Source organism: Varanus komodoensis, unplaced genomic scaffold (assembly GCF_004798865.1).
Source record: "Varanus komodoensis strain SLA01 unplaced genomic scaffold, ASM479886v1 scaffold6_2, whole genome shotgun sequence".
Classification (NCBI taxonomy): domain Eukaryota; kingdom Metazoa; phylum Chordata; class Lepidosauria; order Squamata; family Varanidae; genus Varanus; species Varanus komodoensis.
This window is the reverse complement of record NW_025336346.1, coordinates 13,503,285-13,526,375: the sequence shown is the minus strand read 5'-3', so window position 1 is coordinate 13,526,375 and position 23,091 is coordinate 13,503,285. Positions and strand designations below refer to the sequence as shown.

The window sequence follows — 23,091 nt, the reverse complement described above, 5'->3', positions numbered from 1 at the left end:
GATACTGGCAGAAGCACAGAGCCATCCGAACCAGTAGCCTTGATAGCTTTTTCCTCCATGAATTCGTCCAAATGCAGTTTAAAGCCATCTTTTTATCTGTCCCAAATCTCCCACCTGTCAGCTTCATGGGATGACCTGGGTACAAGTATTATGAGAAAGGGAGAAAAATGTCCCAGTATTCATAGACTTTACAACTCCCCCATCCCCATTACTTGCCTTTTTTCTTCTACGCTAAACAGCTCTGGGTGTTGTCATTAGTTGCCCTTTTCTTCACTGGTTACCAGTTCATTCCTGGGCTCACTTCAAGGTACTGCACTGGGACCAGGTTATTTGAAAGACTGCCTCCCTCCACACTGATCTGCCCATCAGTTAAGATCTTTGTTAAGGCAATATATAAATGTTAATAATACTTATCTGCTAATAGCTATCAAGACAGCGTACAACAATTCAAAACAATAAAACCTTGTCATGATAAAAGCAAGATCCATGAAAACAAAAACATTAACAACTGCACATTTTAAAAGGCTTTTCTTTAATGGAAAAGACGGACCTTTGCACCCTTTCTAAAGGGCAAGAGACAAACATTGGCCATTAAATGTTGACTGCCAGGTGATCTATTAATCTAGGAGATGGTTTAACCATTAAGCTCAGCTTTAGAGGTGAGTTAGTTGGTTGATTTCAATTTGCATCCCAGCTTTCCATCCTAAAAGGTGGTGTTAGTTGCATTCCAGGTTCCCCCTTTGTATTTCTAGGGCTTGTTAAGACTAGTTTTCTTCCAAAAACTCCAGCACATGTGACATATTGAATCAGTCCGGACAACTTGTGAGCCATAAAGTGTGCTGAAGCCAGCCTGCCTTATATCGAAGCCTGTTGGGAGCTGCGTTTGTTCCATCCTCTTTGTTTCCCTTGCTGTTGTTATTGGCCTCCCTGGGATTCCAAGAAGAGGGGGCAGTCTGACACTCAACACGAACAGTACTTAAGTTGTGTTGGGCTCATTCTGGGTGGTGGCGATGCTGCTGCCCATCTATTTGCCTCTCTCCCCGCCTCTCTGCACCTGCACCCAGTTCAAGGACTGCTTGTCTTCTGTCCCCTCACTGCTCATTTACTCAGGACAGGTGACCAGGCAGCAAGAATAAGAAGGGGGTGCGGGTCCCTGGGAATTGGTAGTGCCCCCCCCCCCATCACGGAACGAGCCTTGGCAGGGTGGCCAGCAGAATCTACCTCGGATGTCACAAGTTGCACAGTTCTTGTGCACTGAGATTGTTTCCTTCTATTCCCTGTCCTTTCTTCCTCTCTGCATCCGCAGGATTACTTGCTGTGCCAACTTACTTGTGAGGATTTCATTGCTCATGTAAAAATAGGACACTTTTAAATAGTCTGCTCAAAGACATTCCCAGGTTGGGATGAAGCCAAAACACTCCAACTGCGAGGGGCTGATGCTTAGGTGTGGAAAGCAGGCAGAGCTATCGTCGCAGACGTCAATCTGTGACTGTGTTTTATTCCAGCCATATCCAAATACGAAACCTTCGGATTTAAAGTGGCAGTGATTGCCTCCATTGTGAGCTGCGCCATTATTCTGCTGATGTCTATGGCTTTTTTAACCTGCTGTCTCATCAAATGCGTTAAGAAAAGTGAGAGACGAAGAGCTCAAAGGTATGTCAGGTTTGACAGGGGGAGTCATTTTAAGCCGAGGGTTGTAAGGCAAGGCTTGGGAACCTCATGCCTGGCTGTCAAATCCATTCCTCCTGAGGCCCCCTTCCGAACCAGAAGCCCATCATGCGGCTGCTGGTTTCCTAGTCTCTTTTCCCCTAACCACCCACTGCCTGGTGCTTTCCTGGCCTTTGGCAGTCCCTCCTCACTCTCAAAGGTTATTACGCCTCTTCTAGGGCCTAGTTCCTGGATTAAGAGTTTTCAGCTATACTATGCCGGTGTTTTTTCCTATTTTAGCCACACCCCATTTGCCTTTGCAAAGCCACACTTTGGAGGTGGTGCCACCTTCCACTTAAAAATGGCCCTTTAGGGATTTTCTGAAATTGAATTCAGCCACTGGGCACCTATTTTAAGACAACAGTTGAAATATCAGGTTGAAGATAGAACATTATTTCTCTGTATATTTATTTCTTGTTCAGGGATGAAAGGGAAGCTAAGTGGAAGGTTCCATAGTTCTCTGTGCCTCCTATCACAGTATCCCAATTTGTGGTAGGATTAGCAGAAACTCAGTGGAGGAGGAGGAAGAACCACAGTATAATGCCCCCACCCCATCCCAATATCTGAGTAATAAAATGGCCTTGTGAGAGGGTTCCCCGATTCCTATGAGATACAAGCTCTGCTCCACCATTAGACAGAGCAAACGACCACTTCAAGCAGACTGTGTTTGGGGTGGATACCAGGAGCCATTGTTGGACGACAGTTGTTTGGACTGTGTGACTTCCTAGAGTAGCCACCTGGCCTTGGTGGGGATGTTGCCCCACTGTCAGCTGAAGTAAGATTAATTTGCCAGTCCAGCCTATTTCTGTATGTTTTCAAGATCTGAAATGCGTGATCTAAGTAAATAGATCTTTTCCCACAAGATGCTGAGAAAGAATGCTGACGCACGGTGACCCTTCAGTCTCCCAAGTGGGTTGCAGGAGCAGATCACAGCCCAGTTGCCAGGCTATTCTCTGAGCCACCAGCCTCACCGTGAGCGGAGCCAGCTATGCAACACATGGAGCCGCAGCTGGCAGCACTGCAAATTTACTTTCAGGAGGAAACAAGCCATGGGAGGTTGCTGGTATCATAGGCAATTACATAAGTTTTGGCTCTGTGCAACGTGGATGATGGATGATGCAATAAGCATTACAAAGAGTGCATGTGCTTGAGAGAATCAAAGGTTGAGTCTAGTGTTACTACTCCAGATTTATTTGGCGCTGTTCCCATACTTGGGATAGCAGGGAGACATCTAGGAGGTTTCTAAGGTTCTGCTCGCTCCATCTCTACTCGTCACACCCACAGTCATTCTTCTCTTGTTACTGGCTTGTAATCAATGTCTACACAAGTGTAGATAGGGAAAAGCCTAGTTTTTAAAGAACTGGGCTGGGGTGTACTGGAAGTGGTAGATATTTTTTCTGCCTAAATTTGCATAGGATCACATCCTAAATCATTCATTCCGGTCAAGCCAGAGGAACTGAAACAGAAGTGAGTCAGTGAATGCACCTGGCACAGTTGGGCACTGAGGTGGGTCCTGATTGCTGGCATTGCTTCAAAACGTAATAATTTTAAGTCTGTGGTGCTCATCCCAGTGCTGTGAAGAGAATTACTGGGCTACCGAAGATGTTGCCATTCTCTGTCCCCAGAAGGCCCACACATGCTTTGTCGACTTCTCTTCATAGCACTGGTCCATGCATGCCCAGCATCACCCTTCCCAGACTTCAGTAAGCTGACCTCCAGCTTCACAAGGCTCCTCCATTGTGCCGTGGAAAGTGCTTATGTCCAAGAGGGGGTGTCCTGGGAGAGGCTGTGGATCCGCCTGACCCACTTCTCCCAGCAGCATGGGGAAAGCTTAGCAGGTGGATCGGCCCTGGCATTTCCAACGTCCAGGCTCTGTTTGATGTGCTTCTCATCTGGAGATACACATGAGATGTCTGCTGCCTGTTTTGGCAGGGATATGCAGCTGTGGTACCAGCTCAGAAGTGAAGAACTGGAAAACATGCAAGCAGCTTACTTTGGTTTTAAAGGCAGGAATAACAACAACAATACATGTAGCAAGCCAGTGTTTGATGACCATGATGGCGTGGCATATGACAACCAAGGTTTTTGCAGGTAAGGAAGCCACTATTATGGCACCTTTTTCAACAGCTTTTTCATCGTTGCTTGCCACAAAAGGAGCACGAGATCGTGTAAGGACAGACATTGTCAGCCGATGGAAGACTCTGAACTTTGCACAAACACCTTCACTCTCTGTCATGTTGCAGATATATGTGGTGTAATGGTACATGTTCCATCCCGCGGAGTGGTAAATGCCTCCATCTTCGGAGCATTGTAAAATGTTCCGCTTTCCATCCAAAAATCACGTTACAAAATGAAATCCTTTGATCATTCTTAGAGTTGCTCCTTCAGGCTCTGCTGACATGCAGTGATGCACTGGTTTAATTTAACATGCACCACTTTCGTATATGTGTTGCAGTCGTCTTTGGGAGGATGCTGTGTCAGGCACTGAAGTGAAACTACGCTGCAGTTCCGTATGCGATGCAGATAACGGAGGAGCAAGCTACAGATTACGCTTAATGTCCCTCTTCCAATTTTCTTTAAGTAATTCCATTCTTCCAGCAATGGAAGCAGAGATGTGTAATTGGCATAGTAACACTTGGCATTCTGCAGAGATAGCCAGGGGGCTGTGTGGTGCTCCTGCAGAGCTCCGCAGAAGCACAGGACAAGGAGCTGCCCGGGTGCCCAGGGCTTCCGAGCAGCAGCTGGAACTCTGCTGCTGCTGCTGCTGCTGCTGCTGCTGCTGCTCTGGTGCAAGGCTTACCCATGTGGCTGCTCTGTTGCAGAGCCAGGGAGGGTGGAGCCTGGGCGTTGTGGTCTCCTCAGTTTCCTCTTCCTTTCAGCACTGCTCTTCAAATCATCAGGCTGTACCGGCTGTTACCACTCAGCAGAGGTTGATGGGAGGCGGGGGGCTGGGGAACTTCTTGAGGAGGTTTTGGGTGGCTCAGCGTTACTGTCTGTGAAAGACCCACCTTCTCACTTCAACTGGAGAATAAGGAAATGAGTTTGCATGTGCTTTGCATGCGGGAGAGGGGAGGGGAAGAGTCGCACGATACATGAAGCAGTTTGCAAAGGGAAGTCGACTGCTGGAATTGCCGGCAGCAGCTGCTGGTGCTTCTCTCCTTGCTGTCATGGTCATTCAAATATGAGGCACTAGCAATTGCGGGGCAAGGTCCCCCACTGGAAGAGGATGAGGAGAAGATGGGGAGGGAAGAGCAGCACCTTCCTGCTTCCAAGGAAAGAGAGGCGAGCTTCCGGATTGCAAGATCACAGGCCGCTTGGCACTGGCAGGAGCCTTGGAGTTCCTGCCCACCCCTGCTTATTTCAAGGCATTCCCCAAATTTCATGCAAGCAACAGGGCAGGGAAAACATCTTGTATACCTAAAAAATGGAGTTATGGTGCAAACAGAGGTATGTCAACCCAGCAGTCAGTCCCCTTACCTTATTTAAGGTAAATGTCCATAGGATTGCAGCTCTTGCAGATGGGAAGATGGAAATAAGTATGGAGGGAGTTGATAGATGAATGCATTGCAAAAACTGTGGCACAGAGTGCTGAGGGATGTTTATCAGCCATCGTATGCAGAGTAATAAGAATAGCGCTTCTCTAACACTAATCCCTCTTTCCCTCAGTTGCGCAAAAGTCCATCTTGGTGCTAACCTAATAATACCACAGTGGCCACCACACTGAATTAGCCAAACTCTCTCTGCACTCCATTACAGATGGTCATCTGTAATGAGCTCCATGCTGAGCTTAGTTTGAAATGTGAAAATCTGCACATCTGTGGAGTCTTTTTGTTATTATTTAACCCAGTTGCTATTATTAATAGTATGATTCTCAGACATAGCAGGAATACAGCAGCTGTGCCATGGCGGAACAAATGATTGCCATTTTAACTAAATGAAGTCTGTAGGGTTGGGATGGCCGTAAGACCATTAACTGCAGCGTCCCGAATGGTCCACGAGCATCCTGGTCACCCAGCTGTCCCAGGATGTGCCTGACTTGGCAGAGGCCTCCTCACCTGTTGCTCCTGGGCAATTGCACTTCCGGCCTGGACTGGTGACATGAAGAAGGGCAGGAGTAGAAGCCTTCCTCATCTGGTACTTCTCCAAGCTGACTCAGCCCCCAGTCCCTGGGAGAAACAGAAGTGGGTTTGCTGGGGGAAATGGTTTGAATGTGCAGCAGTCTATTGGTTTGGGCCAAGATCATGTATGACTGTATGGTGTCAGAAATCCCAGAATTTCAATTCGTGAGGAGGAAATAAAACTCGGGTTCGTGGGAAAGATCAAGCGTTCAGACCATCTGTGGCTTTATTGTTTGGCCCAGGTTCCCTCAGTAGACTCATGATAATGCATTACCGGGCAGGCAGAGGTAAACTTGCTGCAAGGTTTCAATACAACTACAGGGTATTTTATACCCTCCTGGTCACGTACACAGGTACAGAGCAATTGATGACAGAATGCAGGCATTACAATAAGATTCTGAGGTCATCACATACAGAACAGATAAAGGAAGATCAGCCAATCATACAGTGACAATGAGATTACCATATTTGTAATTGCCCTGTATTGACACTTTAGTTGAGTAACTTGAACCCATTTGCTTAAACATGTAAATTCAAGCTACTGAGAAACTATTCATGAACTCATAAGCTCATCTAGACTCAGACCCTAAGTAATGCATCCGCACCATTCTGAATGGCCAGGGCACATGGAGCCCTCTGGGCTAGCAAAAGATACCTCCTGGTAAACTGTGAATTCCAACAATGATGATTATTTAATCATTGTGAAGGTATATAATGTATATTTGGACTAAATGGCCTGTCTACTGTAGCTTACAGCTAAAGGTGAGAGGAGCGGGGGAGGAATGCCATTTTAAACAGTGACTTAGCTTGGTTTGAGAAGGAGCACAGGATTGATTCCACAATGCAAAAGCACACAGAAGCAATGTTTTTCTGACAGGATTTATCCAAATTTTCCCAACAATGGCAGGGTGCATTCCTGCAGGAACCTCCAAAGTTCCTCACTGCCTTTCTTCTACAAACAAACAAACAAACAAACAAAACCTTTTAAAAAATGAAAATCTTGGGAAATGTTAAGAGAGGTTTTCTTTCTTTCTTTCTCTTTCCAGCCTCTAGCCTGGCTTTTCCTCTCACCTTTACCCCATTCCCTTGCTGTTTCCCCTCTCTTCTGGCCTCGCTATTCCTATCCCCCATCTGATTAGTTTGCTTTTGACTGACCAGGCCCCACAGCAGCCATTATGCGATTAATCATGACCTCCATGGAAGCTATTTTGTGGTGATGCTGCTACAGTTTCTCAAATTCCCAAATGTGTCCATGGACCCAAAAGTTCAAGGAACTTCTCCGGTTTTGTTCGTCCAAGCGTTTCTGGGACTGCTTGGCTCTGCAATCATCTTTCTAGGCAGAACCTTGCTGTTTTCGTGAGTCATGTTGCCCAGTATTGGAGAGTGAGGTGCATATTTTTCCTTGGTGTCAGGGGTTCACACTAGAAAGGAAAATAGATGTGGGAGGAGGATAGGAGCGTCTCACCTTTTTATCTTCAAAATCCACAACACCTTATGACTCCTTAAAAACACACAAATTTACTGTGGCATGATAAGCTTTCATGGACTGGAGTCCACTGTACAGAGAGTTATTTGGAAAGATATTGCCTTTCATATAACTGGAGAAAAAATGCACTTGCAGAAATAAAGGTACCGGAGCCCAGATGACCTCTGCTGTGTCTGTTCCCCCCGGACTAGCTGACTTTTTGCCCACTCACGCTTCTCCTTCTGCTGCCTCCCTTGAATTTTTCTGCCAGAGCTTTTTCTGTGAAATCAAATGCCTGCTCATTCAACCCTTTGTATAAATAAAAGTGGCCTTTAAAGGCAGCCCCTTTAGACTCTCTCTCTCTCCCCCCCCCCCCCCCCCCGGTGTATAGCCAGAGGCAGCTTCTCAGACAGCTGATTTGGGGCATCATGAAAAAGCAGCAAATTATTCAATTTAATTCTCCCTGTTTTCTGATTGTCGCCATAGTTGCTGCCCTCATGATGTCTCCATTTTTGCCTTGTGGAGAGAAGTCTTGCAAAAACGTTGTTTAGTGTGTGTTTGTTAAGCGGTTGTTCTCCAAAGTGCCACCCTCGCCTTAGGGCCTGTAGAAGATCAGTCTCCAACTCGGCAGTGGATGTGGTTTGCCTGTGGTTTGCCTGTTCATAAACCTCCGCATGCCATGTAGTGAATCCATCAGGGAGAGCCGCACCCAGGATGGCTTTGGCCCATTGACCAAGAGCAGCAAACCGATTTTGATGCAAGCCTGCACTTCCACTCTTGTGCCAGGCCCTATATGGATAGGATGACGTATGGCACTGGCCCAGCACATTACATGGCAAATGAGCCTTGAAGCTGACAAATGCGAGGCCAGCTTTGTATGTCACTTAAGGGATATTTGTTGTATAATAGATTAGACAGAATCAAATCTTTTTCATTATCCCAGCACATAAATCGCTGTTAACAGCAAGGCAGTAAAGAGGAATTACTCGAGTCCATGCAATCTGAAGAAGCCCTATAATGCATTATATGACAAATAAAACTAAAACACAACAAATGAAGTGTCATCTTCCCACACTGCTCTCAAGGTTTCTCTCCTTGCGTTACTGTCACTTCTTATTTTCACTAGGGAAATAGAACCAGGGCACTTGTGGTTACTGGGATTTTCTGAACTTCGAAGCTTGATTCAGTGGGCTCCTATTCTCATTTCTGCATTTCAAAGGCAAAAGATAAGTATTTTTCAAAAGTGGGCCCTTTTCCTCCATTGTTTGAACATTTAAAACTTCTTTTATTTTTATACTGTGTGCTTTTTGAAACATGCATATTTCTTAATATGTGAATGTTTAAAGTGAACATTTTGTCAACACTAGTGCAAGTTTCAGAATGTGCTAGCATTTTAGGAGATCCTGTTCACAACCAGGGTTGTGAATGGGGTACTTTTTGAGAGACTTGTGACCTCAAAATTCTCTTGTATCCTTAATCTTCATTACAGTTATGCCTCTGGAAGCCTAGACAATTGTGCAAGATAGCCAAACTCCAAGTGTGCCACCTTTTTGGTGGCTGACTCTGCCCAGAAAAGAAAAGAGCTGCCAATGTTGAGAGCTGGACTTGCTTGTCATTTAGCCTAGTTTTCCTGGAGAAATAGATATGTTTGAAGGGCTGTGAGGAGCAGTGAGAACCAGTGTAATGTAGTGGTCAGAGTGTTCTTGCACTGGGGCTCAGGGACTCACTCAGCCTTGGCTTTTAGCCTACCCTACCTTACAGGATTGTTGGAAAGATAAAATGGAGGTGAGAGGATTAGGTAGGGGAAAAAGTGGAATATAAGTGTAATAAATCAATGTAGGAATAAACAAAGCCCTGTTTAAAGGGCTGCCTAGTCTGGTTTCAGGAAGAACAGAGAGGGTTGCCTGTCAGCACTTAGCACCTAGATGGACAGCACAGGCGCCACAGATCCTTGGACACATTCTTCCCCACATGGCAAGATGCAGGGCCTTTCTATTTGGATTCTGCTAATTATTTCTAAATCCACATCTATGTATACCAATTAGCATATGCAATTATTTTGCAGGTCTGAGTGAGTTTCAGTTAAGTATTTCCTCCTTTTGGGGATACATATGTGATCACCCTAGAAGATAAATTCAGTGCCAAACTAGATGCAATACGATGTGGAACATCTCTGAGTAGTTGCCGTCATTTCTTTTACATGGGGGATGTATGGTTTGGGGTTTAACCTTTTCCCCATGCTGCTCTTTCAGTGGTGATTGCGCCCTACTGAAAGCAGAGGTGCCGGGGTAGAGAAGCACCCCAAATCACATTGCTCTCTCCGTGTGTGCTTTTGACAAAAGAAAAAGATGTTTGGAGAGGGGCTGTAGCTCATGAGCAGGCAGTCAGCATCTGAGGGGTAGTTTGACTAAGGGCACGATCTTATGTTTGTTCAGGCAGGAGAAAGCCCTTTGGCTCTGGCTGGGGCATGCCGGAAGTGGTAGGACTATTTTCTGCTGAGTACTTAGGATTTTACCCTTAGTGTATATTTGCATAGTGTATATTTGCAATGGTTCCGCTCCTATCTCAACGGTCGATTCCAGAAGGTAGTGCTGGGGGACCATGTCTCAGCGTCATGGCAGCTATGCCATGGAGTACCACAGGGCTCCATTCTATCCCCTCTGCTATTTAACATCTATATGAAACCGCTGGGAGAGGTCATCAGGAGGTGTGGGCTGCGGAATCATCAATACGCTGATGATACCCAGCTCTACCTCTCATTTTCCACTAATCCAGGTGAGGCAGTGGCTGTGCTGAACCGGTGCTTGGCCGAGGTAATGGAATGGATGAGGGCCAATAAACTGAAACTCAGCCCAGACAAGACAGAGGTCCTGTTGGTTGGCGGATCAGGCTTCGGAGAGGGTGGATTTGACCTGGTCCTGAATGGTGCAACACTCCCTCTTAGGGATAAGGTCCGCAGCTTAGGAGTACTCCTCGACCCGGAGCTTTCTTTGGAAGCTCAGGTGACAGCGGTGGTGAGGAGCGCCTTCCTTCAGCTTCGGCTGATTAATCAGCTGCGCCCCTACCTGGAGTTCGACTGCCTGGCGACGGTGACACACGCGCTGGTGACTTCCCGCCTAGACTTCTGTAACGCGCTTTACGTGGGGCTTCCCCTGAAGACGGTCCGAACACTTCAATTGGTGCAAAATAGAGCTGCCAGGTTGCTGACGGGGACGGGGCGTTATGCTCACATGACTCCAGTCCTCCGTCAGCTTCACTGGCTGCCCATTGAAGCCCGGGCCCAATTCAAGGTGTTGGTTATGACCTATAAAGCCCTAAACGGCTTGGGTCCTGGCTACCTGAACGAGCGCTTACGTCCGTATATGTCCGACCGCCCTTTGAGATCTGCGGGAGAGTCCCTTCTCCGGGAAGCCTCCATGAAAGAAATTAGGAGAGTAAGTACTCGGAGGAGGGCTTTCTCTGCGGTGGCGCCCAACCTATGGAATTCACTCCCCAGAGAGGTCCGCCTGGCAGTGTTGTTACTGGTTTTTTGGTGCCAGGTAAAGACCTTTTTATTTAAACATCATTTTAATTGTTAAAATATATGATCTGACCAGGGCAACTTCTTCTTCCTTCTCTTTTCTCCTCCTATATTATTTATTTACTTATTTTATACTGATAATTTTAATTTTATATTATTATGTTTGTAACTCAATGTATTTTTTTGTATTTTTGTATTTAATGGTAATTTATTATGTTCTATTGTATTTCAATGTATTTGATTGTGTTGTAAGCCGCTCCGAGGCTTTGGCAAGGGGCGGCATAGAAATGTTATAATAATAATAATAATAATAATAATAATAATAATAATAATAATAATATGGTTACAAAATGCACAGAAGATCAAGTGTGCCCCAGCCTTACAGCAGCTGATTACTATTTTCTGGCATGGTTGATTTTGAAGGAAATGCAGTAAAGAAACAAACTGTAGACTGCCGACTGCTTTCAGAAAGGCAAATAAGGCGTCTTTTCCTGTTGCTGTTGACTGTTTGATCTAGTCGGCGGAGCTAATGGCCAGTGGAAGGCAAAAAGCCCAAGCATTTGGCTAAGTGTGAGAGGCCCTCTCCTGATGCAGCCGCTCATATTGTCATGCGAAGTCTCCTTTGTGGGGCGGCTAATTGCTGCTCTCCCACAGAAGTCTTCACAGGGTATTTTTAGATGTTGCCTCTGAAGGACTAGAGATACTAGATGCAGTGGCTTTTCTGAAATGGTAGATGAGAACGAGAATTTACCAAGCGATGTATGCATCTTTAGCAAGCTATGTATTGAGTCAACCCCCTGCCAAAAATAACCCCAACAAAATAGAAATCTAGCAGGCAAATGGCCCATTTAATGAAAACAAGCAAAGTGAGCATCCAAAAAACAACAATCTCTTGGCAGTAATTGGAAGGAAAGAAATAAAAATTATATGCAAATGAGACTGGCTGTTGCCTGTGGGAGTTTGTGTTAACAAAAGAAACTATGCAATTGGGCCATTATGTCCAGTGCTTTTTTTTGTAAGAAAAAAGGTGCTGGAACTCACATTTTGTTAATCTTTTATTTAAAAAAATATATATTCAGTTCTTAACATAAATTTAATTTATTGTATTTAAGGCAAATGATCATAGTAAATTCCAAAGTTTTGTCCAATTCTCGTCTGACAAATCTTCTCAACTCCTTTCCCTGCTGTTAGTATCTATGTGTTCTGTCACTGTGTCTGTTAATATTCTGGCCTTTTTATTAGCAGGACCGGTGGTTGAGAAGTAATTAGTTTTTTTTTTTTTTTCATTTTTAAATTTGGGGTCATACTTTTCCACTAAAAATTAAAAAAAGGTTTTCAATTCACCAACTTTTTAAAAAATAAATTATTTACCTTTCGCATGTAGTCAATCACTGTACACACACCCACACACATCAGTTGTGTAACGAAACATAATGGTCGCTGCCCGCAGTAAGCACTCAGTGCACGACCACACAACCAATCACAAGCCACGCAGCGCCATCACAACCAGCGCGGATGAAGTACGCATGCATCGGACTCGACATACAAGCAACCCGTATGCACTGTTTTAATTTTGCCACCGACCTGCTACGCTCAACAGGGCGATTCAAATCCATGTGGACCAAACATCAAATTTACTTTTAAATTTTAAAGTTACTTTTAAAACTTGGAAAATCCATCAAAAAAAGGTGCCGGAACTCCGTCCGGTGCGTTCTATGACAAAAAAAGCACTGAGTATGTCTATTTGCACCAGTTGCTTGGGGACATAGGCAGGAGAGTGCTCTGGCACTCCTGTCCTACTTAAAGAGAGCCAGTGTGGAGTAGTGGTTAAGAGTGCCAACCGGGACTCAGGATGCCTGGGTCCTAGCCCTAGAACTCCCTGGGTGACTTCAGGCCCACCTGCCTCACAGGGTTAGGGTTAGGGGAAGAGAATTTTGCCTCCCTTGAAGGGAAAAAGGCAGGATAAATACCCTAAACCTAAATACAATAAATACTTGGTTCCCCAGAGGCAGCCTTTCTGCCTGCCGATTTTCCAGCTAGAAGTGGTGGGTCCCATCAGCTCTGCTGCACAAACAGGTACCGGCACTTATGCAAGAGAGAGGAAGTGCCAGAATGAGCAGAAGCACTTCTTTCTGGAATGAGGTGCTGGATAGAGGCCCCTCCTGCAAGCTCCACTGGCCTGTCTTCTTCTGGAATTGAGTGCTGCTGCTTGTTTTGGGATCTGCAGAAGTGCCAACTTGATGAAATCTGTCCAATCCATCTTATGTCAGAGTTGCCATGCTTAGGATTGTGTTTCTTCTGGAAATGACACCAATGCTGGCCAAGAAAGTGCTCATTTGCCCCCTGTTTGTATCCAGTGAGGAGCACTCCAGTACCCAAAGGCCTGAGTCACAATGGATGAGCTCAGCTTGAAGGCTGCTCAGGCCACTTCACTGCTTTTGCTACCACAGACCAGCACAGCGACTGAGCCGCATTCCGCGCTGTGGTAAACAAGCTGAGGGAGTTGAAAAACGAGCAACGTCTTGCCTATTTGAACAACATCATGCACAGTATGCCAAAGTGTAAATCATGCAGAATCGTACCACAGTCAGAAAGTTATAGGCCACAATAGCCTCATTCTCAGGAAGATCAAAAACAACACTGAGATTCTCAAAGCAACACTTCTAAACTTGATATGTGGTTACCAGGGCTGGCCCTATTATGAGGAAGAGAGACGCAGGTGCTTCAGGTAGAAGATGTTGGTGAATAGGGCAGTGGTGGAAGACCCCCACCTTCCCCTCAAGGCCTGCCCTGTTCCCTCGTTTCTGCCCTGTTCCCCCAAAGTGAGTATGTTGCCCTAAAATGTAGTGTAGATGGTGTCCTGTCACTCATCTTGAGGTTAGTTTCAATGGCCTGTCCGACAGAAGTCTGTCCATAGACAGGGGCACGGCCCCATTTTGTTCCTTGCTGCAGGCAACAGTGTCTTGGGCCAGCCCTGGGGCTTACAAATATCACAGGAAGCTTGTGCTTTATGGCCATGTTCCAAAAGGAAGGCCACTACCTTGTGTTCCAACCAAGGCATTGTACACCTATTTGGTAATTTTCTTGTGAACAGGGCCCCCCCCCCCATGAGAAATATGAGGTGCGAAGCACTGATAAAATGTGGGAGGGAAACCCACATTGCATGTAATAGTATCTGAGCTCCTAGTATGATTCTGTGAATGATAGAGGGCAATTGTACAATAATTGCCTCATCTGGAAGCGTGGCTAGTCATATTTGTCATGATGTAGTTATACTGTCCTTATTGTGTAATATCTTCCTGTTGCAAACATTGTACTCTGGGTGCATGCTTTTTTTAATAATGAAGCCATACTGATTTCTGTAATAGCTACATTATTACTACTGAAATGATATGCATTAAAAAAGAACAATTTTTCCACTCACCCCTCTTTCAGAAGAAATTTCCTTGCAAAGCTATTTCGAACATCAGTCAGGAAATAGATGAGCATAATAATGTCTTACTGTGCTGAAGTCTTTTTATTGCAAGCTCAACTAGCAATAGTATCCTGCCTGGGTTGGAACAACACAAAGGGGAATTAAGGCGATTCTTCTGAAGACCATTGGTATTCATTTGTCTTTTCCTAGCCTTTTTTTTTTTTAGAAATAATGGATGGAGAATTCCAGACTGAGTTCAAAGCTAAAGAGAGTAATATAGCTATCAGAGAATATTCCCACATGTGTCATATCAAACTGTCTAGATGCTTAGAAAAACTTTTATTAAAAGTATTACAGAGTTTAAATATAATAACAAAGGAAAGATGAGGCCACTGGGTGAAAATAATGGAGCATGTATAGTGCTTTAACAGAGCTTTATCTCCAAGATGGGCTTTTAAAATTCTAGAGTGCCTTTCCAGAACACCATCCTAAGCTGCAGTGGTTGAAGAGCACTAGTAAGCTGATACTATGTTTTATTAAATAACTAGGTTTGGCCACTTCTCTCAACCCTGTTGATTCATATGTCAATTTCTGTAATAATTGTGCATCCCATGTATCTGGGATCTCTAATAATTGTGCCTGTGGATACCTCTCTTAATGTCCAGCCATTCCTACAATGACAGTCATTTTATGAATGAGCAAACCTCTGGCAGCCATTTTGTAAGACTGACCAAATTTTTCCACTGCCCTAAAAAGATGGGGGACTTAGGGATATGCTGGACAGTCCTGCACAAACCCTATGGGGGCTGCCCTCCTGATGAAAATGATCAGACCTTTATGAAGAAAATCCTCATGCTCTTCAGGAAATAATGTCAACAGCACAGCTCAGGATTAGGCTTATCTCATGAAATCCCTATCCTAGAATCTTGTCACATATTTGCATTCCCCTTATATGTGCCATAAGTTCCATGAGTTGCTCGTTTTTTAAAAGCACATGGAGATTTACATACAGGGCCACATGTTCATGGACAAATAGCTGCTTATGCTGAATCAGGGCCCAGCCTGACAGCTGGCTCTGTTGAATTCTGCTTCTTTCTAAAAAACTGTGGTGGAAATGAAGAATTTAGTTTGGCAATTCCCTCTAACCTGTCCATTGATTTCAAGGGGATGTAAATGCATTATCAGTGTACTCCATATTGAGTGCCCTGCTTTTACTAGCATTCCGAGAAGCAATGGAAACTGCAGCGATGATCCAGTTAAACAGACCTTTTGAGTGTGTACATGCAAAGCAGGGCTGGGCTAACGAGAATCAAGATGTGACCGGTCCCAGCAAGGGGAACTGACAAGCAGGAAGGCAGGGAAGAGCTGAAAGCAGCTGAAGAGGGGGGTGTTTTTACTTTGGGGGTGCATATACTTACAGTGGTCATGGGAAACAACTTAAAAAAAAAAATGTGTTTGCTAGCTAGCAATAAAAGACCTGCAGCGAATGAGGAGGATATAGGGATCCTTGGATAAATAGCAGAGGTGGAGCGTTGCTCTTGAGCAACAGTGAAAGTACACACACACACCCGCAAAAAAAAAAAGCCGGCGAATGCATTTCCCCATTCACAAGGACCCGTTTCTCTTTGGCAAACTGATGCTGAGGCCGGGTGTTTCTCTTGGTAGCTGGCAAGTCTGGGTAGCTTGGTAGCTGGCAAGCTGGAAGGGAACTAATGCCAGGACCGAGGAAATGAGGGCTTGTGTTGCAAAGGCACCTGGGATACATATTGAAGCCAGTGGGACGAGTAAGTGAGTGGGGGGGATCCAGCGGGCTTTTCAGCAAACAATAAGCCATGTGGGCTGATTCACAGGGTGGCTCCACATCTTGTGCGAACCCACCCAGTGTTCATGGGAGCAGGGTCCTTTCCTGCTTCTCACCCTATTGGACCAGTACTTAGGCTGGCTGGGTTCTAGTCTGCATGTTGCCATGAAGCTTATCAGGCAACTTTGAGCCAGCCATAGACTTCCACCCTAACCTACCTCACAGGGTTGTTTTTGTAGAGATAAATTGGAGGGGAAGAGATCTCTTGTAAACTGCCTTGCGTTCCTTGCAAGAGGAGGAATGATGGTGTATAAATGTAACAATGATAATGATAAATAATGACTATACAAATCATACTGAATCAGGTCGTTCTGAGTTGAGTTGCTCAGAATCTACCAAGGCTTAAGGATGTAGTCTCTGATGGCACTTGCTTAATATGCAGCCATATTCTAAGATCTAACTGTCATGATTTAGTTTGCTTTCAATTGCACAGTCCAGAAAACTGCAGAGAATAATGTCCCTCTGCGATCACTGCAGAAGTGAAAAAGCAAGCTCAGTGTAAGGAACACAAAACTTTTCTTAGACTCCTACCTCAGAGGGCATTTCTTTTGTGTTACAACTGCTTCCTGACAGAGATTTTCTCTTTGTGTATCATCCAGCATCGAGCAGCCAACTATAAATTTAGCAGACAGATGCACCTTTCCCCTCAAGTATTTTGTATCTGCCTGCCTCACTTCTTTTGTTGCTATTTCCATTTGACTTTTGACTTATATTGCCTCCAGAAAACTGAACTGGGTGAGTCTAAGGAGCCTGCACTTTTGGCAACATTCATGATATTCTGTGAAATGTTGCTGGTAACGTTTTTAAGTTCCAGCCATCCCCACTAACACCTCAGAAGCTGCTGTCTGTAAGTCAAAAAGCAGAAGTCAATAAATGCTTACACTGGATGCAAGTTTCCAGCATTTGATTAGAAAATCTTTACTCTTTGATTTTTCTGCAGCTTCTCTAGATACTTGCTTTCAACCATATATTTTGCAATGTATAGTCCTTGAATGGCTAAGCAATCAGTCCCCCTCCAACACGCTTCCTGTTGAAATGTATCGATTCCCTCTTTAGCTATGCTGAACTAATTTAAGAAAAAGGTGGATATGGCTTCTGAGAAATGGCTTTCTCTCGGAGATGATACAAAGATCTTATGTAACATTGTTCCAGCAGCTCGCATGAGACACTAGGTTGAAAAAGTCAATTCATGTCAATTGTGTTGTATTCAACAAGTATTAAATTCCTTTTCTGAAAGCATTTTGCCTGCAGAGATTTTTTCAAGTGATGCTTTTAGGAGGGCATCAAGGTCTGAGTTGGTTCTCATGTAATGACAACTCATGTCATGTTTGTTGCTTATCCGGAGTTTACCCATGATTTGTCTGCCAGACAACTGTGCAACATGCATGTTACTTTTCCATTCCTGGGTCATTTAAGTTCCTTCTCCTTTGCTCATCCCCTCCCTGTACCCCATATGCTTTTGTGGCACTGCAGCGGTAACACTGTCGCCCAATGTCTCTGAGTCCTATTGAAGTAATGCTTGGTTCTGGGTTCCCATCTAATGACAACCACTCATACTCAGCCCATACTCTGGCTTGTCATTATATATGAACCAGGTCCTAACAGAACACAAAATGGAGCAAAGCCTACTCTGCCAATATGGCCAGTATAATTCAATGCAACTCTTCCTTCATCTATCCATGGAAATGTATTCTCAGTAGTTCACACAGCATGTCCTTCTGTTGCAATTTTCAGACATGTCTGTACGCTACGTATCTCTGCAGAGACTGACACTATTTCCCTCCAGAAATAGCTGTTCAAAGTGTGCATATAAGATCTAGAAGTGTGAGAAATAAATTCATAAGCAAGCTGATAATGATATAAAGGAGGATGAATTGATCAGCCCTGCATTGATATGGTCACTGTGGTGATGACCAAGTAAACATCCTACCAGAAATTGGTGCTGTATATGATGGTACTGACATGCCATCTTTTCACTTCCAAGCGTGCTGCAGTGTGAATCTAAGAAAAATATTTTCCTGGAAGAAACTTCACTTTTGGCCAGCAGTAAACTGCTATAAATGTGGTAATGCACAGTAAGAAGCATAAAAAGGGTAAACTGAACTGCACATAGACGCCTTCAAGAAATGCAGCTAGTTATAGCTACAGTGATTCTCCCCCATACAGTGATGTTTCAAATAGGTTTCTAATACCAGAGGTCAGAGCTGACAGCTTCAAGATTTCCCAGAACTCTAACTCTCAGCAAATGTGCAAGCAGCTTTCCCCGGTTATTCCAGCAGCCAAATTCTGCCTCACCAGTTCCAGGACCCAAATCACCTTTCATGAGGAATCAAGTGATTAGTTCCTCTGGCTTTATGTAGGAACAGGGTTTGCAAAATTATTGTGCAGGTTATTAAGGACCTTCCCCTGCATTACCACAAATCAAAGCTTACTATTAATCTGGCTAATTTGTGAGAGTGCGTGCGTGGGGGTGGGGGTTGGCTTTATGCCACTGAAGGGAAATTACAGCAGATGAGTTTAAATAAATGCCTTTACACTCCTACAATTACTTTATTATTTTTACTCTTATTTTGGCTTCCCCTGTGTGAATCTAGTGCACACTATGGTTCTGAATCAAGGGTAAGTAACATGTGATCCTGTTGGCCTGCAACTCCCATCATCCCTAGCCAGCACAGCCAATGGTGAGGCACCATGGGAGCTGCAGTCCAGCAGCTGGGGTGTCCAAAGTTGCCCTCTTCTGTTGTAAATAAGCACTTCTAGATTCCTGCCTGTGTGCTACTTAATGTTATTCATTGGCTACAAGATGGGAAGGCTATAGCTCTTCTGAATTCAAGAAACAAGTTCCCTTTTCATTTTGTTTTACAGCTTCCATGAAGACTGGGTTGGAGACATCTCAGAAACTGGCTTTTGTGGTGGAAATGATATGCAATGCAAATTAAGCAAAGCCAGCAGTGCACTTGGTAAACAAGCAGTACCGGGACCTCACAGTACTATACATACCATCAGTACAATACACATTGTAGAGGTTTATGGACATGACAATCCTATGCATGGCAAACTGGATACTCATTTACCTGGATAAGCAACCTCAAAACACAGTTAAGGATTTGCTGGACCAAAGCAAAATGTGAATACAGAAACTTGCTGCACGTGCCTTAAAGACTGCATAGAAATAAAAGGACTTGGTTGTTATATGTATCTGTTATAGTGCATATCAGAGTATATCTACAAATTTAACAGATCTATTTAAAATATTTGAAAATGAATTCCTGTTTGACTCAAATAAAGCAATGCATCCTTATACTTAAAAGTAAACTGCCATTTCCAGGAATTGCTTAAAATGAATTAAAAAGTAATATTTGGAAAACAATGATTCTGGTATGTTTTTGCATATCAGTTCTTAACTGTTTGTATTTTTGCTGTGTGTGAAGTACAGCAAAACAATAAGGACAAATGCACATGACTGCAAAGTTATTTTATCCTCTGTTTTTATAAGCATATAAGAAATAAATAAAATGTATTTTTGCACGATAGTATGTGGAAATTGCAATAAAGGTTTTCTCTAAAGTAGGCAAATTTTTAAATGCACACGTGGCTTCATTGTTTTGAATATAAGGCAATTTTCCATTTTCTATAACTCAGTAAACCCTTTAAGGGTGTATTTATTTATTTAGAAGACCTGTTTGCTGCCTTTTCATTAATATGATTGCCCAGGATGGCGCATATAAAAATAAACACAGTTTAAAAGTAACAGTAAATCAAACATAAACAATGATGTTGCAGTGAAAAAGCTTCAACATGACTGCAGATAAAACAAGCTATCCATAAAATAAAGCAGCTTTCAAAGATGCTTTAAAGATATTAAAGCACACACATGTGGGGAAGCTATTCTAAGACCAAGGTGCTACAACAGAAAAGGCCCTTTGGGCTATGGAGCAGCACACAAATGCAACAAATAAATAACTAAAGTAACCTCTGATTTAATATCTGAGCATGAGGGTGCCTGGAGTATTAGCCAGAGTACTGAGGCTTTTGCACTAGGACAGTATATAAGTATCACAAATAAATAAATATTTAATATAGAGTATATCAGTAATGCTTGCAACATTCCTGTAAGTTTATTATCATCATCTTACAGATGGGGGAGGTGGAAAAGGTGGAGATAAGGAAGGACTAAAAGAACAGCTTGCCCAAGGCTATCTACTGTATTTACAGACAAAGTGGGGTAAGACAAGCTGGTGCTTTCCAGATATTTTGGACTACAACTCCCACAATCCCGTTTGTTGGAGTCTGTAAGACCCCAGGTTGCCTGCCCCTTTGGACAGTAACCTCCTGGTTTATGAATTAGCCTTGCAGCCACTAACCCATGCCAGGTTTCGCCATGTAGCAGATGGGGAAAGCTGAGATTAAGGAAAAGGCCGGGGTCTGACCAGATAGAGGTGAGTCCAGAGGAGAGGCAAATACGGGGAGGCTCATGATGGGCTTTACTCAACAAATGGTCATTCAGAAGGACAGACACAGAGGGGGAATGCACCATTGTTTCACTTACTTACCTGTTTAATTTCTGTAAGGGCCCAAGAGCTGAAGCCCAGGAGCACAGCTTTCTCTGTCTACTAACTGGTGGTTTCTTGACTTCTCTACAGTTGCTATCAGTTCTAAAAGCCTGAAAGACTGAAAGCCCTTTGAAGGCTTATTGGCAGGAACAATGTGAAGCTAAAATAATTTTCAGCATTTTTGGCCCTGTCCTTATCCCTTCAAAAGTTTGAACACTCCTATTGTAAACGAAAAATCCAAAATGGAAATAACCTATCAGGCTGAACAAATACAGATGCTGTAGTTACCCAGGAAATGATGATGAGGATGAAGAAGAAGAAGCAGCAGCAGCACAGCAGCAGAAGAGGCAGGAAGATTTACAGAGCTGACTTTAGTAGAATATTGTAATTTATTTAAGCAATCTGCTCATATAAACTGTGGAGTTACAACTGTATAAAGAAATTGCATTCACATGATTTGGTGATGCTTGTGCATCACCCGCAAATTTCTTTTGTTTAGGATAAGTAGACCCCCTGGAGCTTTTTTTATTGTTCATGTAAAAATTATGTATCATCAGAAAAAAGCAGTTGCGAAAGGTGAACGTAGTTCAGACGATTAAGCACACACATAAAAGACCAGGCTTATAACATTGACCTCTTCTGGTGTTTAGCGGCTAATGAGCTGGGACTCGGAGAGCCTGTGGCTCCACTGCTGATGCTGCAGCACGACACAGCACACCGCCGTGGGCCAAAGGTGCCTCGAGCAAGCCCCCCATTTCCGAACTCCCACTGCATGAGCTGCACAGAATTGGGTTGGCTTCCAGTAGGCCCTAGTGGGTACACCTTGTGGCAGTACGGCAGAGACAGAGTGAACACTCATGCAATCATTACTGGCCACTTGTTCCCAGTTTGCAGGGAAACCTGAGCTCTATAAAGCCTACCTTTAGGACCACTGCAAAACAATCAAGCCAGGCAATCCGGGCATCTTGCTCGCTGATCGATACAGAGCCCTGTCCCTGCCTCCCAGTATGTCACTGCCAGTGCGGCCATGACTGTGTCTCCTGGGCTGCGGGACTTACCTGCCTGACCTGATCCTTTGGCCCATTTGTACACGACGGGGCCCCGACTTCGACCCAGATCACCAGTGTTGTCCCTAGATTTGGACTCTGTGGCAAGGTTGTAGGGTTACTCCAGGTTACTGAGGCTCCTTGGGCAAAACACCCCAGTGGCCCACCTCCCTGGCAGTGTCTCTCTTCCTTCTTTATTACCTTCCACAGGTGGCTTGCCCTCCAACTGCTCTTGCTCCTCTCCCTCCCTCTGCCCTGCTCCACTTGCTGCTTGGCAGACAGCGCCAGTGAGCATAAAGGCCAGGCAGTGGCTGCTCCTCTTCCTCCTCACCACCACGATGTCTGGGCCAGAACAAGGAGCAGGGGGCCAGGATGAAAGATCCCAGGGCTCCCGTCAGTGTGCTCCTACTGCAGTGCAGGCCCTTGCTGGTGCCCCGTCATGCATACCTCCGAGGCTGGCCCAGCAAGGTTGGCCCTAAGCATGATATCCATTTACTGGACAGTTCTCGGCATGCCTGTAGTTGTCACGTACCATCAAGTCGTCTCCCACCCTATGAATGAAAGCCCTCCAAAGTGTCCCACCCAGACAGCTACATTCAGCCCTTCCATGTTCGAGGCTTCATGGAGCCAATCCATCCCCGGGAAGGGAGTGCCATTGCAGGAGGCAGCATCCAGGGACCCCTCAGCTGGCCTTGCCAGCGCTTGGATTGCTTTGCCAATCTGTTACATGGCTTCCAGCTGGTTAATAAGTTAACCTATTTATAGTTGCGTGTGGGTAAAACAACATTTCTGAAGCAAGATGCGTATTTTTTTTTCCAGACGATCCCCACACTTGTGTTCGGCATTCCTTTTTCATGAGGTACAAGGGAGATTTTTGAATTAGTGTTTTTCATCTGCAGCTTGAATAAGTACTGTACTTGAATTAAACCTATTTTTAAGGTTCTGGAGCCAGGGCACATTTTTAGATAATAATTTAAAAAATTAAATTGAGCAATTCAAACAAAGAGTGATATTAAATTCTACAGCACCAGTATTGCCATGAATAGAGCTATGCCATGGAAATATTTTAAAACACTTCCAGTTTATAATAATTAAAATGCTCCTGTCTGTCTATGCCACAGTGCCAATTCGGTGAATCCTAGATGCCCGAAGCTTGGCACCAAGGGGGTGCTGGTGGAGTCACTTCAGGGTTATTTGGTTTTCAAACCACATTGTTTTAAATTAATTTAAAGGTGTTCATGTTTGAAGCCTGCAATGACATCTTCAGTCATGAGCTGGCAGGTTTATCTAGCCAACTTTTCAGCTGGAAATGAGATCCAACAGCCAGAGTTATAGTATAGCTTGCTGCCCACTCTGGAGGAGTGGGCGGTCTTTGAGAGGACGGACTGCACAATTCCCTTCTTCAA

General features: G+C 44.4%; 1 protein-coding gene across 1 annotated transcript in view; it reads left to right on the top strand.

The window, feature by feature from the left end:
* The window catches only part of SUSD3 (sushi domain containing 3), a 47,916-nt gene extending 28,242 nt beyond the window's left edge, over positions 1–19,674 (top strand). Inside the window, exons 4-6 of the mRNA XM_044451461.1 lie at positions 1,506–1,653; positions 3,640–3,798; positions 18,952–19,674. Of these exons, the coding sequence (XP_044307396.1) occupies positions 1,506–1,653; positions 3,640–3,798; positions 18,952–19,168 (524 nt within the window). The 3' untranslated portion in view covers positions 19,169–19,674. The remainder of the gene's footprint in view (positions 1–1,505; positions 1,654–3,639; positions 3,799–18,951) is intronic.
* Positions 19,675–23,091: the final 3,417 nt, after the last annotated feature.